This window comes from Haemaphysalis longicornis, unplaced genomic scaffold, assembly GCF_048455015.1.
Source record: "Haemaphysalis longicornis isolate Haplotype H1 unplaced genomic scaffold, Haemaphysalis longicornis Haplotype H1 scaffold_11, whole genome shotgun sequence".
NCBI classification, from domain to species: domain Eukaryota; kingdom Metazoa; phylum Arthropoda; class Arachnida; order Ixodida; family Ixodidae; genus Haemaphysalis; species Haemaphysalis longicornis.
The window spans coordinates 123,048,432-123,064,865 of NW_027526214.1; the positions used below are offsets into that span (position 1 = coordinate 123,048,432).

Sequence of the window (16,434 nt, forward strand, 5' to 3'; positions counted from 1 at the left end):
CTAGTCCACATAAATCCATATGTGGAATTCACCGATTTCTCTTCTAATTTCTTGTAGCGTCTTCTCGTACAGTGGCGAAGAGTCGACTCTGATGGTACACTTTGTTTGCAGTACTTTTGCAAGAAATTCTTGAAAGTGTTGTTTTCGATCTTCGCCCAAGGGATGTTAGCAGCGACTTCGCATAGGTCTGCGCTGAATTAGCAATGTTAGCAATGTTAGCAAGCCTCAAGTTAGCAACGGAGAGGGACGAGATGCTCATGCATTCCCATCGGTCCAACAATAGATCTCCCAATTTTCCATCGAGATATACGACTGATTTAGGCAAAATCTGTACTCTACAGCACAAAAAAGGCATTTATAGGAGCTTAAAAGCTTGTATAGGCACGGACGTAAAAATAGGCACGTATAGGCACAATCAACTATTGCTTAAAATACTCCCCTTCCCTTAGTTCATGCTTATAGGTTAAATAGGCTCGATACGGACTCAAATAAAAAATAGGCATTTTGCCTAAAGTTCCGGTCTCTAGTGATCATCAACTTTATCACAAGCTTGTTGTTTTTACAGAATGCTGCAGAAGGATATTGTCCGAACACTTATGTCCGATCTGTTTTCGAACCAGCAGTGCTGCGTAGGTCGCACATCAGTGACCATCGCCGTAGTGAGTATGAGCCACTGGCGTACGCTGGATTTTTTTCGGAGGTTCCCAGGTAAGAAAGCGCTCAGAAAAAATGTGCAAACGTAAGGAGGTCAAACGTAACAGATTATATTAATGATCAATTTTTATGTTTCCAACTTTAAAAAAAGTTAGCCAGCCCCAGTGGCTTTGATCCAAACTAAATTACACCCCGTAACAAAATAATTATTGGGGGAGGTGGGCGCCTTTCTTTCTCATCCGCGCATGCACAGCTCCTTCACCGTGCATCGCAGCATCTTCCAGTTTAGTCATATTACAGTGAAACAGTAAACACAAGTTCTATTAGCACTAGATGCAAGATACATCCAGTCTTCCGATTCGTCGACCTTCGACTGCGCTGCCCCTTTCATCATGCCGCCCCTAAGGGTTAGCAGCCTTGGCATTTGAAAGCTTTCATTGAAGAAGTATACTCGCCGCAACATCATGCATTCGCATTGTTTTTGGGTACAAGGATTGGGAGGTCGAGAATAAAATAAAAAAGACAAGCCTGGCAAATGAAGCATAGAAAAACAACTTAATTGGGTGCGAGGTTCTTTACTGCGCGTTTAACAAACCCGGCGTAAGCTGCGTAATCGACTCCGGACTACACGTAACGTTTGCGCCTTTGTACGCTTCAAACGTCTCGTTTCGTCGCTAACACCCATCTCGGTCCCACCCGATGTATCCTGGCACACTATCCTGATGTTCAGTATCCGGGCATTCTATTATCTTTACATTGCTTTGCAGCACATTGCTCTTTACATTGCTCTTAGCAAAAGGGAGCAATTTGGAGACTAAAATATGGCCGCTTGTTTTCGCGGTCAACCGCTCATCTTCAAGTGGAGTAAATGTGGCAGAGTGCGTGCCCTGTGCACAAATGCGGAGTGAATGTTCGTCCCTACCGATCTATAAGGACTCACGGAAAGCCTGACCACACTCAAATTTACCCCATTTGCTCCGTCGCTAATCCCCTGTAATGGCGTCGTCGTTGCCACTTCGCGCATACGTCTGTGGAGAGTTTTGGATTTTCAAAACACAAGTCGTTGCAGTTAGTGGGTCCTCTACATAGTGCCACGGGAGGACATATCGGTGCTAATTATAAGAAAAGAGCTTAGGTTTAACCGAGCGCCGGGTAATGGCAAGGAGCGGCGAAGCGCGATGGACAAACGCGTCTCGGTGAAGTTATTTTTATACGCTGTGTTGCATACGATTCGCGTGAGGTAATAGCGGTCAATGAAAAATTTCAAGCGCGTCAACCATAATACAACTATTAGTGAAAATAGCATACGTTGATCCTCAAGCGTAATGAATATGTATATGTTTAACAGACTAGAAAAAAAAATTATTTGGCGATGAGAATAACTTCAAATAAAAAATGCTCGCTAAAGTTAAGTGTCTTGAAGTTATCTTTTGCACTCGGAACATAATTGCATTGTGCACCAAAGCTATGACAATGCTGCGACTGCTGTAAAACCCGGCTGCATTTTCAAGTCCCGATCGTCTAGGAACGCTAACTTGAAGAATTCAGGCTCAGCAACCCCGAATTCGGTTTCGCCGATGCAGGAAAATATGCTTTGTTTCCTATTCTGACACTCACCCAGACGACCGCTCTCACATACGATACCTAAAGCGCTTGACATATGTAGCGAACACTAACAATATACTTATTTGGCGCTAATTTGTGCGGAAACAAATGAGTCGTCCGATCACCAAGTTCCCTGTCTCAACTAGGCGACGCGTTGATTGTCCTATCGGAGACAAAACTACGATTCTTGGGCTCTTCTTAGAATCGAACTGAATAATAGTCCGTACCGTTAGCAAAGTGCAAATCGCGGTCCCGTTCGCTTGCTGGGTAGAATTTCGCATATCAGATGCAACGAATCTGTCGCGTTGTGTACACTACTGCACGCTGTACTCTTCAATACACATTTCTGCTGAACGTTCCGCCCGGCGGCGTAGCCTAGTGGTAGCGTATTGGATTACCTTTGGATTCAGGAGTCGGTGGTTCGATTCGTTCTGGGTTTTTTTTTCAATTTTTTTTTCTGCGACTCACTTTTAACAGTTCGATCTTGGTGAGTATGGGAACGGAACGACCGGGTGGCGGACTGTTAGTCCGCTCACATTTAGTCCCCAAAGGGAGTAATGATTCTTGCCAAGCCCGTTAGTCGCCCAGAAGACGAGCTTTCAGTTCTTTTTACCTGAGAGTGCATGTAATGAAAAATGTACGCGCTAAAGGGACGATGCAGTCCGATTGCCACAGGATCCCAGCCGCCACTCACGGGCTGAACCGAGAAACGGGACTGAAAGTGGTCGCCACGGAACACGTGACCAAAACGGACCAATAAATTGCGCGGATTCTCGTGGCGGAGAAGAGAAAAAAATTGAGGTACTTTTCAAGCTACAGTGACTGTAGGCAAAGCGCATGCACTGGTCCACCTAGTGAATTCTTCGCTGGCAGAATTTTGCCCATAAGTTCCGTGCACGGAGTTCGGGTTGTCTAGCCGAAGACGACACGCTTTTTCCAAATCAGACAAGTGGCGCGTGCGTGAGAGAGATATAGAGAGGTGTATTGTTTAAAGGACCTAGATTCACGCCGTAATTGTAGTCTTCAGTTCACCGGGTCTTGAATTCTCGTGTGTATCCTGTGTACATATTGACATAGAGCGTCCTGGGTAGCCTGGATATTCATTGCTGAGGGAGGAGGAGAGAGCCAGAGCTCCGAGGAAGTGATGAAGGCGAGGGATCTTGAAAGAAATGGTGGGGTGCACTCCCAATGGGTGGTTAGGAAGAACAGGTGAGACAGGAAGCTAGAAAGCTAGAAAGGAGCGTCATTTCGCCAACAAATGACGAACACCTCGGCCCATGCATCGGAGCGGAGGCATGCACCGAGGTGACGCCCGAAATGAAATCAACGAAAGGCAACAGCTACTCCCACGTGCTGCAAGATAGGCCAGCAACACCAGTCGATAAGCCGGGTACCAGTAAAGAGCGGCACGTGGCAAATGATAGCCTGGTAATTATTGCGGGAGACTCTAACTGGAAGAGGAGCAGCGCTGCCATAGTGAAAAGGGCAGAGGGTGATAAGCGTGTGAAGGTGGGGTGTTTCCCCAGTCAAACGATGCAGACGGTGATGACTGCAGCGAAGGGGCAGCTGGCCTTGTCTAGTAAAGCTAGAAACCTTGTGGTGATTGCCGTGCGGCTTAACGATGTTCTAAAGGGAGAGGATGAAAAACTTGGCCAGGAGATAGCGAAGGGGGTAAAGGACCTGCGGGCGACGGCCCCAAATGTGCTCATTGCAGTCTGCACCGTGCCGGAGGTGATGAAGCAGGCCGTGCACACCGAACGGGCAGTACTCGCTGCAAACAGCGAGATCGTGAGGCGCGGCAGGGAACTTGGGCTGGAAGTGATAGACGTGAACAGAGTAGTGGGCAGCATTGGACATAGGAAAACTTTCCAGTGGGACGGGATTCAGTTCAGCCCCAGGCTGGGAAACAAGGTGGGGTGGCGCTTAGGTGGGAGAGCGATAGCTGTTTTAGGGGGATCCGCGCAGCTAAGGAAGGCAAACTAGGAGACATAGGGGAAGCAGGGGACGCATGCACACCCAACGCTGGGAGGCAGCCAGGCCTAGAGCTAAATGGAGAACATACAGACGTAACTAAGAACGTTGACAGAAGCGATTTAAGTGGAAACATTGGAGCGAACAATTTTGTAAAAGACAAAAATAGACGCCGTAAACGGAAAGGGAAAAACAAATCCAATAAATATTTAATCAGCTACATAAATATGCATGGAGGCAGAAAGCCTGATAAGTGGGTGGAAATTCAAAACCACCTTGAACGGGAAGGAATAGACGTGCACGCTTTAGCCGAGACTCACCTCCGAGACCTAGAAGCCCCACCGGTCATAGGCAATTATGTTTGGAAAGGTTGCAACAGGACCACAGGAATGAAGAAAGGGGGAGGCGTTGGCGTGCTCATTAAACAAGGGAGCGACTGGCAGAGAGTGCATGAAAGCTGTAAGGAGCATCTATGGGTTAGAGGTACCATAGAGTGGTAAAATACATTGTTAGGAGTTGTGTATCTGTGGACCGGAAGTAGTGCTAGGGAGGAAAATGAGGAAATGGTAAACTGTTTGAGAAGAGATATAAACAAGTTCAAAAATTCGGGCGAAATTATCTTAGTTGGAGATATGAATGCCCGTATAGAAGGTTTGAATGGATACACAGACCACAACGGTTCTCTAGTGATAGATCTACGTCAGAAAAACCGGCTTGTTATAGTAAACAGGGAAAGCAAGTGTGACGGACAAATAACGTGGGAAAGCGGTAACAGACAGTCCAGCATAGACTACAGTTTAGTTTCCGAGACAGTATACGAAAGGTTGCGGGAAATGAGGATAGATGAAAATGGAACAGACAGCTTAGGAAGCGACCGCAAGCAGCTTAGCTTGCACTTTGGAGGCGCAACCCGCACAAATGCAGAAGTAGGTACAATAGGAGGAACTAATTTGAACAATGAGCAGTTAAAGATCATCGGTGATAGATTGGAATATCAAATCAATAAATACCCAGGCAAAACTTGGGGTTACGACGAAATTATTGCGTTCATAAAGGGTAAGATTAATGAATAAAAGCAGCGAAACCGATGGAAAGGGAAGAAAAAGCCGAGAAGCTGGTGGAATAAGGAAATAAAAGAGGCTATTGACCAGCGAAGAAAGGCGTCGAGATAGCATAGAGAAGCAACAAGAACTGGTATGGAACAGGAGGTAGTGAAAGAGAAGTAGGAGATGTACCGTAAGAAAAAACTAGAAGTGCGGAAATTGGTGCAAGCAAAGATCAAGCAGAAAAGCGAACAATGAATGGCAGAAATACGGAAGAAGGACAAAAGTTCATCCAAGAAGTTTTTGAACCATGTAAAATTACTAAGCTCAAAAAACGATATCCATCAAAGATACCTCATTGATGAGGTAGGGAAACATTTACAAGGAGAGCACGCGTTAGCGCACATTCATCGAGTGATTAATGGGACGTTTAGGGCAATAGTGATAGGGAAGCTTGCACCGATACCATCAGCGATGCAGAAAACTTCGGAAAGGGAAATACGTTTGAGCAACCTTGATTAGAAAAAAGCTGCGCAAAAGGTTTCCCCCCAGACAGCAGTTGGCCAGGAAGGAATACCAATGCAACTAATAAAGTTGCTTGGACCTAAAAGTAAAAACTCGTTTATGAGGGCAATAGATAAGGTGATAGAAACCAAACAAATAACAGAGGACTGGTTAGAAAGTAGGATGAACTTAATATATAAAGGCAGAGGAGACAAAGTTAGTATTGATTCATACAGACCACTCACAGTAACGTAAATGGTGTATAGATTGGTAATGCAGGCGATAAAATCAGAAATTCAAGCATGGATGAAAAAAAATGAAATACTTGGGGAACTGCAGAATGGATTTAGACAAGACAGGCGACTGGATGACAATTTGTTCTTGATAACGCAATGCATTGAAATTGTGAAAGCACAGAATAGACCATTACGGATTGGACATTAAAGGGGCATATGACAACGTAAACAGAGAACGGCTGTGGAGGATGCTGAAACTCCAGGGATTAGATGACGAGTTAATACAGTTCCTTATGGCAATCTATAAAGACAATAGAGTACACCTTAGATGGGAAGGACAGAAATGCGCCCAGCAGGTCAACATCCATCGGGGACGGCAACAAAGATGCCTTTTGAGCCCAATACTGTTTATGCTTTACATGGCAGGGTTAGATAAGAAACTGGAAGAAATTGAAGTAGGGTTTAGCCTAACCCATATGCTACAAGGTGACAACAAACAACAAACGAACCCTCCTCTTCCACATGTGGCCTTGAGCCATCGCTTTTAATGCTACAAGGTGAAGTGCTACAACAGCATGTTCCAGGAATGTTATGCGCAGACGACATTGTTCTTTTAGCTGATAACCAAACCGATATGCAACGGCTAATAAATATTAGTGGCCAGGAAGCCACCGACCTCGGAATAAATTTTAGTGTAGAAAAATCAGGAATAATTGTTTTCAATGATGCTGACGTAGTACCTATCCAGCAAGGCGAATTACCCAGAGTGAAGGAATATAAATATTTGGGAGTGTGGATAAACGAAGGGGATAACTACTTAAGAACTCACGAGGAGCAACTTAAGGTTAAAGGAAAGCGAAATGCAGCTATAATAAAGCATAGAGCGCTGTTTGGGTATAACAAATATGAAGTAGTAAGAAGAATGTAGAAAAGAATAATGGTTCCGGGTCTCACGTTTGCGAATGCTGTACTCTGCTTAAAATCACACGTTCTATCAGGCCTTGAAGTGAACCAGAGAACGGTAGGACGTTTGGGCTTAGGCGCGCATGGAAAAACAACTAACGAAGCAGTTCACGGAGATCTGGGCTGGGCGTCGTTTGAAGTTAGAGAAGCACAGAGTAAAATATGCTTTGAAATGAGGTTGAGAGCAATGAATCAAGGACGGTGGGCAGCTAAGGTTTTTAGGTGCCTATACTTGAAAAGCGTGGACACGCAGTGGGTAAGGGAGACTAGAAGGCTAACGATGAAATGCGGAAAGACCACTGGAGAATCCAAAACAGCCAAGGTAACGAAAAAAGAGGCAAGGCAGATTGAAACAAATAAATGGAGCGAAAAAATGGAAGCTAAAACGTCATTAGAGATGTACAGGGCCGAGAAATTGAACATCAGAAAGGAAAATTTCTACGATAGATCACAGGGCAGCGCTTTGGTTTTTGAGGCTATAGCAGGTTGCCTGCAAACTAAGAGCTTTGTGGGGAAGTGTTCACAAAATGATGGGGTATGCGTGGTCTGCGGAAAAGAAACAGAATCTATGCAGCACATAGTGTTAGAATGTGAGGGTATCCATCCAAATCTACATGAAGGAAATATTCTGCTTCCAGAAGCGCCAGGATTCAAGGGTATCACCGAGGAAGTCAACTTCAAGGCTGCCGAGGGGACGAAAAGATTAGAATGCTGGTGGACGAAAAGCAGACAGGGGGATATTGCCTAAGACAGTTACCCCCTGTAACAGAAATAAAAAAGTATTTTGTGCCTAATAAGCGTTTTGTGCCAGCCCTAAGCAGCGCTAGTATTAAACCAAGAGTGTACTACATAGATATATTAGTGCTTTTTGGTAAGATGACACGTCATCACCCCGATTCAAAGGGGAAACTAACAGAAATCATCATCATCATCATCAGGAAGAATGGTGAGTGCGCCGATAGGCGCGGTAAAGAATGCGATCGGAGAGTGGAGGGGGGGAGGGGGGCGGGGGCTCTTAATGCAGCAAGCACCCCCACGAGCGAGGCTGCCTGCCTCGTTTGGCTGGCACGTGGGTGAGGTTTAGGAACTATCACAAGAGTCGCATAAGTGATGGTTCCAAGGCTTGGAAAATGTCGGTTGACATAAATTAGCCACACTCACCAGCAGTCCAAGTCTACTTCGTCTCCTCCCAGATGAATGTACTGGTCGGGAAACACACTGGCCACCTCGGCGAACAGCGTCGCCAAAAGTGCGAACGTGGTATTTTGGCTCGGATCCATGGGTCCCAGTTGTCCCGTCGGCTTGTCACCGTAGTAGCATTCGGTCAGAAGCTCAGGAAACGCCTTCCCCCAAGAACGCGTGTGCCCTGTGGTCGCAGAAGAGTGTTTCTAAAAACATTGCTTCAATGCGTAGGTATTTTTATTGCCTGCACGTTTTACGTCACTTCTCGCATTGAATGATCTAGAAGTTATACGCTGGGAAATAAAGTATTGCCTGATATTTCTTTTCTAATATGTTAGGAGCAGCTCATAGCTTCGTGCTCCTACCAAATTCCTGTATTTCCTTGTGTTACAAGGAAGGAGAACAAAATAGACAAAAATTTTCTGCCTTGTTTCTTTGCGGGCTGGGAAAAAACAGTATCAAAATCGTGGCATTTGACTGCTCTCTGGCCCTATGCCCTATTCTCCGCCTTGGGTATTCCCCCGAAATCAGCTCGATTAGGCTCTGCCCTGTATTCTTCGTACTAGGGGAAACTTTTCCACATCCCACGTCGTGAGTTTCTTTTCAGTTTTTATCCGCCTTTGGAGGGCATTTGGAAAGCGAAACCCAAAGGCAAGCACGCATGCTATTTCTGCACTTAGCAGGCGTTTTGCACACCGCTTTGAAAAGTCCTTTTGGTGTTTTACGTAATTAAACCATATATAAAAGCTGTCACCATTTTATTATGTGAATAGCATTAGCCAGTCAGGCCGGACTCAGCTTAACAAAGTATGCCGCCTAAATCGGCAGACCCTACGTTGAGTGTTATCATTATCGGTGCTCATAGAGCATCGCCGTATCCCTGCAACGCGTTCCAAGGAAGCGAAGACACACCCTCATTTAAATCACCAACTGCGACCGCAGCGACAACGTCATCGCAAACAACACACGATTTAAAGGAGTACTAACACCAATTTTTGATGTTAATATAATGGTAGAGTTCGCTTCCTTTGTACAACAGAATACCCTGGCTGAAATATGAGATGCCGGCGACGCGTGGGATTTGACTTCAATTTGATCTGATTTATCGCGCCGACGGAACAGCACGCGGAGCGGTTCGCAGCAAATGGACATCAGCGTGACGTCACTCCATGAGAGGGAAAAGAAGTGACGTAGCCGTCTGCCTCCAACGCTCGTCAGAAACTCGTGACGTCTCTTCACGCGCGCTGCCCGGCTGTGATTGGGCTGCCCATACCCCCTTACTAAAAATAAATTTCCGCACGATAGAACAGAGCCGATAATAAAGACCAGAATCGCCAGAGAAGCGGTCATCTGGTCTTTTATTGAAAGCGGTCATCAATGTTCTGCCGCAATTCTAGGCCTAACGCCTTCAGGCAGCTCATCCGCTCAGCTCCGGCGGCGGGGCGGTGGACACAACGCCTCCTCCGGTCTTTGCGGTGTTTTGACGTCCGCACAAAACGGTGAGGTCATTCCGTAATTCTGTCACACACGCCTTCCGGGCTAAAAGCGCGGGAAACCAAAACGGACGATTTTGTCGCCCATCAATAATTATCGCGCGCTCAAGTGGTGTTTTGGGTTCGCCAGGACGTTAAGCATTGATAAAATCAACAAAAAAGGAATATAAATTTGTGGCGTAGTACTCCTTTAAGATTGGAACACGTTAAGCGCCTGGCACAACTGGAGGTAGGAAAACCAACAGGACACCCCAATAGTTTTCAAGAGTTTTACTCCATTCCCCCGTCCTCAGAAGGGCTTGGTGCTCGTACCTATGACCTGAAGGGCTCCACGACCCGCTTACTCGCTGAGGTTGTAAATGGGCTTGATTTGTGTACTATGTGTCGCACCGCTTCTCGCAGCCGTTCTCTGCCGTGTAAATGTTGAAGGGAAGATCCTGCGGCAGAAAGGCTTCTCGCTAGAAAAACAGTATACAGCCGCGGGAGTTTTCGTCAGGATAGTTGTTGTTATTGTAGTCCTTTAGTAATCCAGGGAAGGCCATGCAGCCAAAATAGGGGTATGGAAAGAAGGGGGAGGGAGGAAAAGAGATGACGCGTCCATGGAGACCACCCAGCAGTTACCCCCCGACCGCGGAGGCCAGGCTAAAGTGAAGATCTACCATTGGGGGATTTTCACGACATGAGTAGGCCACAGTGTACACCAATGTTGACAGACCACTGTCTACGCCGAACAGTCCAAGGACTCTGAGAATATTAGGACCTTCAAATGGAGGGTCACCTTCTGATGCATCGGTAGGCATAGCATTCGTGAAGATAGGCCGGTACAGTGAAAACGCGGAGCAGTGCCAGATTAGGTGGCCAAGGGTGGCGAATACGGTCATCTGGCAGCGGGGAATGGAGACCCCGTTGGGCAAATTTATTTTCTAGTGATGTGGGGTGTGAGAGCTGCGTTGGCCCTAGCTTTTCTGACGAATACCTCCGCAGAGCGAGGCACCGGGGAGCCAGTGCCCGGTAGCCAGGAGGCGTAACGGAAGAAAGACGGCACTCCCCGCCTGGCATACGTCATCAAGTTGAAGGCGAGGGCAAGGGGTGGAGGGCAACGCGTTGTCAAGCAGGGGAGGTGTGCTATCTAGACGCTCCTGTGCCGTCAGGATAGTAAAAAGAAATTGGCCCAATCCACGCCCTGAAGGGGGTTGGTCTGCGAAGCTGTAAACACCCACAACGATTACACATGCGGCGTCACTTGAGTTCACACTTGGCTATACAAAAGCTGCGATTCAGAAGCGGGGTCTGGAATCGCTGCACAGACATTTCTGTGGTGCCGGTGCAGTGCACAGCCGTCGTTCGAAGGTGGCTGCATCGCCAGCAGCGCCACTGCGTGTTTATAATGAAACGAGGTGGCGAAGTCGTCTGGATCGCGGAAAAGTCGTCTGGATATCCTGGCCTGACATTTGTGCAACTCGAAGTTTACGGCCGAGTTAAATTCAAAGATGCAACCCTCCATTGGATCGGTCGCCGAAGTCGATGATCGAAGAGATGATCCGACGAAACGATGGCTCGTGGTCGACGGCACGTGGCAAACGACAAGCTACTCCAAGCAAACTCAAACTGTACAATATCAACTGTACACTTCATTTACATGACGTATTTAGAAATTTCAAGGGTCATGATCGCATACAAGAGGACGGGCAAGGTCCTCGTCAAACGGGACTCGCCACGCTCCCCTCTTCTCTCTCCTGTCCTCAAAACTGCTGGTTTTACGAAGAAAACTCCGCCCACAAAAGGGACGTCATAATTTCAGAGTGAGCATGGTTCATTCATTAGCCCATACTAGGCCACTGATTGGCCAAGCTGGGTTCAAAATACTCACGTGACCCACTTCTCTCTCTCTCTCTCTCTCTCTCTCTCTCTCTCTCTCTCTCTGTCATGCGGAAACCCAAAGGTATTCCGCAAAACACAGATATAACAGAAATGAAAACCAACCAACTAAAAGCAGGTCTAACGACCAGAATCGGCTTTTGGGCTGGGCGGCACGTCTTAAAGTATTGTCCATACCTTGCAGGCCTGTGTGTGTGCTCCGGGCCGCCGGAATTCCTTTTCTTTGTTAACACGTAGAGCGCCTAACAAAGCCTGGTTGCATACCCATTCACGCACCCCAGCCGCCGAGCCGCCAGGGTCAGCCGACTGACGAACGGAAACTTGGCCCAGCTGCTTTGAGCACTCCAACTGTCGTAGTCTCAACGTCTGGTGCCCTTTTCCTATCTTTGACCCAAGGTTTGACCCCTCGACCGACCTTTAGCGCCCGTCCGCACCGGACATTCCCGTGACGGCAATAGCGGTCGTTAAAATGTCTACGGATCCCTCCGCCGGTTTCCCAAACGAACGCAAGGAAATCCTCCTTCGAAAGCTGACATCGCTTTCTGCTATTATGGAGTGGCCGCCGCCTTTGGATGCGTCGTCTCCGGGCACGCTCGTCAGGTGGACACAAAAGCGCAGCGAATAACAAAGAAGCCTCTGCGGTTTCTCCTTTCGCCCCTATATAACAAAACAATATATAGGTAAACAAGCTAACCCCAGCGAAGGATATCTAGGGCGATTCCACGAGAGAACGAACATGCGTGTACACGACCATTTTTTGTTCATTCTGTTTTTTTTATTATATATGCGCGCAATATGGAAACCCCCGAAAATCAAGTTTGTTTTCTCCTGAGGTGCGTAGTTCGCGAGAAAAAAATGTTTGAATGTGCCCGGAGCGCAGCGGTGGTTTCGGCAACTGCAGATTTTTCCAAGTTTGCGTCTCTGTGTACGTCAAGGAGTACAAGGGGTGTGTATAAAATGTTTTGGGACATAAACTAGACCAGAATGCTAATCTGTATAACGCAAAATCAGCGTCCTGCAGCGAACAAAAAATTTAAAAAAAAATCGTGAAATCGGCCCAGACGATAATTTGTTAGTGTTTTTGACGCCCCCTATCTACATTTCTTCTTTTCTGAAAAACTTGTAAGTCGGCCATTTTATTGGCCATACGTATCTGAACGCATAAACAAAAGATGGTGTTTGTAGAAAATTTAGAAGTACTAAAAAAAATTGAATACCTTCGGCTCTTTTTCAGAAATTGCGCAAATTCAAAACTCAATATAAAAAAAAACCCATACTCGATTTTCTTCAAAATTGCGAAAATAAGACTCCTTTACTTGGACAACAAAACTGTGGAAAAACATGTTGCATCATGTTGTTGAGAACAAAGTTATAAGGGGCCAAACTTGGGGCTCGCGCGACGCGTCTTGGCGCGCCGCGGTAAGTTCTGGCCGCTGTTGCCGGACGTTGCGCGGGTGTACACGGGCGGTAATTCATATTCCACTGCCACATGCCGGCACGGTCAATCTCTCTCCAGTATTCCCAAACGAAAAAAACTATTCTGGAGATTCTTCTGTTTTTTTTTTTTTTTTGCCCGACTCTGTTTCCCTAATTTGTTCTTTAACGAGCTAACTTTCTGGCCGATATCAGCTCGAAAGCGCTCCTTTGCGAACGCTTTCGCTCCTTTGCGAAAGGAAAGAAGGATTCGAAACAACAGGAAAAGTTTTTCCGGTGGTTATATCGGGTAGAAGTGGTAGGAGTGGTCGAAATTTTCTATTAATTTGGCGCTTCGGTCACAGCACGAGTAAATTACTGAAGGTATTTCAGTTTTTTCTCAAGAATATTTATTCAAGCAAAAAGACACAAGTTTGAAAATTGGCTGTCAGACTATCGTGATTAATTATTTACAGTCAGGAACACAGCAAAAGGCATACGTGTGGGAATACAACTCAAGTAAAATATTTATAATATCTGCACCACAGCTTCCTCGGGCGCTCATACAGTCAAGCACAGCCACTTCGCAGACGTGTAGTTTGCTCTGGAACGTTCGTACATCTGATATTTCTTCTTGAAATGGCTGGCTGCACCGTCACTAACGTAAACAACGTAGCTGTACACAGGGGCACTTTCTTCCAGGCATTCGTGCACCTTGTGGAGCGAGCGCATAGCATGCATGTGCGGTATCGTGTTGCATGTGATCGCTAACTACTGCGAAGCTCTGAACTGATTTTCTTGTAGTTACAACGCACGTAAACAGTGAAACCTGTGTTTTGTGCCAGTGGTACGACTGGACTTCATTTGGCAGAATAACTGTCCAATTTTCAGAGAAGTCGAAGTGCAGTACAATGCTTGATCGCCGTTCGCATCTTTTCGCTTCGTTTATGGCAATGGCCTGGGTCCGCCTAATAGAGTCATGGGAAACCCACTTGGTGACCCATTTGCCTAGCTCCTGCACGAATGCAGCTGGCGGTACACTCTTTTTTATCAGAGAAGCAATTTCCCATGCAGCGTATGTGACGTCTTCTTCGTCCGAAACGCCCAAAGCGGACATGGTAAGGTTGTCGGACATTGGGAATTGCCGGCACGCGCCCAAGAAACTGCGTCGATGGTGAGGTGCAAAGACAAAGCTCCTTTAAGTTGCTCATTCTTCGGTCAACCCCTGTAACATTTTGCAGGGCCAAAGCAGACAGGTCGGCATTCGCACAATAAACGCAGACGCACACTTCATGCTGGGGTGAGTGCAAGACTTGGGCGGGAATGAACTGTGGGTGGGTGAACGGGTCACACTTTTTTTCAGAACAACATCCGCTAGGCTTCCCCTGCCACATCTATCAGGATAAGAGTGTGCGGGTAGTCGAGCAAGCAAACACGCGCACAAATCCACGTGCAAACACTTAGGCACAAACGAAAGCATCCACCCATGAAAAAAAAAAAAAAACTTTTAAGGGGAGGAGTCAAAAGACAAAAATATGGCAAGAGTAAAGCAAAGGGAAGCATCCGTTGAGAGCCCATCAACCAGTGAGTTGAAGGACAGAAAAGGACGGGGCAGTAGCCTCCCCTTACTGCAATTTTCGTACGCAAGCGTATCAAAATCGCTAGTAATACTGTAATGTACGCTTCGCCTTTGTGATATGTGACCAAACAATAAATATACGGAAATAATATGACAACAGACCGGAATTTAATAATACGTCAAGAAGCCAGGTACCCGACCGCACCTAATTCTCATTCCAGTAAAATAGATTCGCGTGCACGTGGCGTCTCCGAAAAGCCTCCTACGGCCTCGTAAGCCGTGGTGCAGGTGTTTGTTTCCTGGTTAGTTATTTTTAAGGTCGTTCTCTCATGTTTGCCTCAAAGAATGCGGTGGGATACCCTGTACTGACGCCAGCGCACCATGCACCACCAGCGGAAATGCGCCCGTCGTGGTGGGGAACTGATTAGGGTCTGAAGGTCAATCCATTCCCTCCCTTGTAACTGCCCGATCGCCATCTGTTTCGGTTGCCTGCGCATCGGAGGAACCTTTGTTTTTTTTGTTTTGCATCCCGCAAAATACTGGCGCCGCAAAGGAGCGCTTTTGAGCTGATATCGGCCAGAAAGTTAGCTCGTTAAAGAACACATTAGGGAAACAGGCGGGAAAAAAAAACAAAAAAACAGAAGAATCTCCAGAATAGTTTTTTTCGTTTGGGAATACTGGAGAGAGATTGACCGTGCCGGCATGTGGCAGTGGAATATGAATTACCGCCCGTGTACACCCGCGCAACGTCCGGCAACAGCGGCCAGAACTTACCGCGGCGCGCCAAGACGCGTCGCGCGAGCCCCAAGTTTGGCCCCTTATAACTTTGTTCTCAACAACATGATACAACATGTTTTTCCACAGTTTTGTTGTCCAAATAAAGGAGTCTTATTTTCGCAATTTTGAAGAAAATCGAGTGTGGGGTTTTTTTTATATTGAGTTTTGAATTTGCGCAATTTCTGAAAAAGAGCCGAAGGTATTCAATTTTTTTTAGTACTTCTAAATTTTCTACAAACACCATCTTTTGTTTATGCGTTCAGATACGTATGGCCAATAAAATGGCCGACTTACAAGTTTTTCAGAAAAGAAGAAATGTAGATAGGGGGCGTCAAAAACACTAACAAATTATCGTCTGGGCCGATTTCACGATTTTTTTTTAAATTTTTTGTTCGCTGCAGGACGCTGATTTTGCGTTATACAGATTAGCATTCTGGTCTAGTTTATGTCCCAAAACATTTTATACACACCCCTTGTACTCCTTGACGTACACAGAGACGCAAACTTGGAAAAATCTGCAGTTGCCGAAACCACCGCTGCGCTCCGGGCACATTCAAACATTTTTTTCTCCCGAACTACGCACCTCAGGAGAAAACAAACTTGATTTTCGGGGGTTTCCATATTGCGCGCATATATAATAAAAAAACAGAATGAACAAAAAATGGTCGTGTACACGCATGTTCGTTCTCTCGTGGAATCGCCCTCTAGTTGCCGGGCGGTTTTAAATAATAAGTGAGGTGTCCGGACTTAACAGACCGTCTCGGTTGCGCCGACTGCATCAGCCATGACGGGAAGTTCGTCCCGCGTATCTTCGACCTGGACGTCTTTTCACGGGGTCGCCGCAACTGCCGGTAGCCGCCTGCCGGCGCGAAACACCCCAACTACGGCCTTGCGCTTATGGCACCGACTCGCTGCACCTCCTCTGCAGCAGATGCAGCAGTTCTCTGCACCGCGGCGGCACCGAGGGTGCACCATCAGAAATCGAAGGATGCGCTGCGCAGCTCCTGCAGCGGCGAATCGGGCGCTCTGGTGCACCGCACCCTGCACCGCTGCAGGCGTCGGCTTAAAGAAAACGCAGACAAGCGTCCTTCGAAGGGTGAGGAGGAGGGCGGCACGCACGTCTATGGTATCATCTC

General features: G+C 46.8%; 1 protein-coding gene across 1 annotated transcript in view; it reads right to left on the reverse strand.

Annotated features, from left to right (window-relative positions):
• The window catches only part of LOC144160985 (beta-hexosaminidase subunit alpha-like), a 196,522-nt gene that overhangs the window by 94,138 nt on the left and 85,950 nt on the right, over nucleotides 1-16,434 (reverse strand). The window contains exon 7 of the mRNA XM_077692049.1: nucleotides 8,138-8,342. Within this exon, the coding sequence (XP_077548175.1) occupies nucleotides 8,138-8,342 (205 nt within the window). The remainder of the gene's footprint in view (nucleotides 1-8,137; nucleotides 8,343-16,434) is intronic.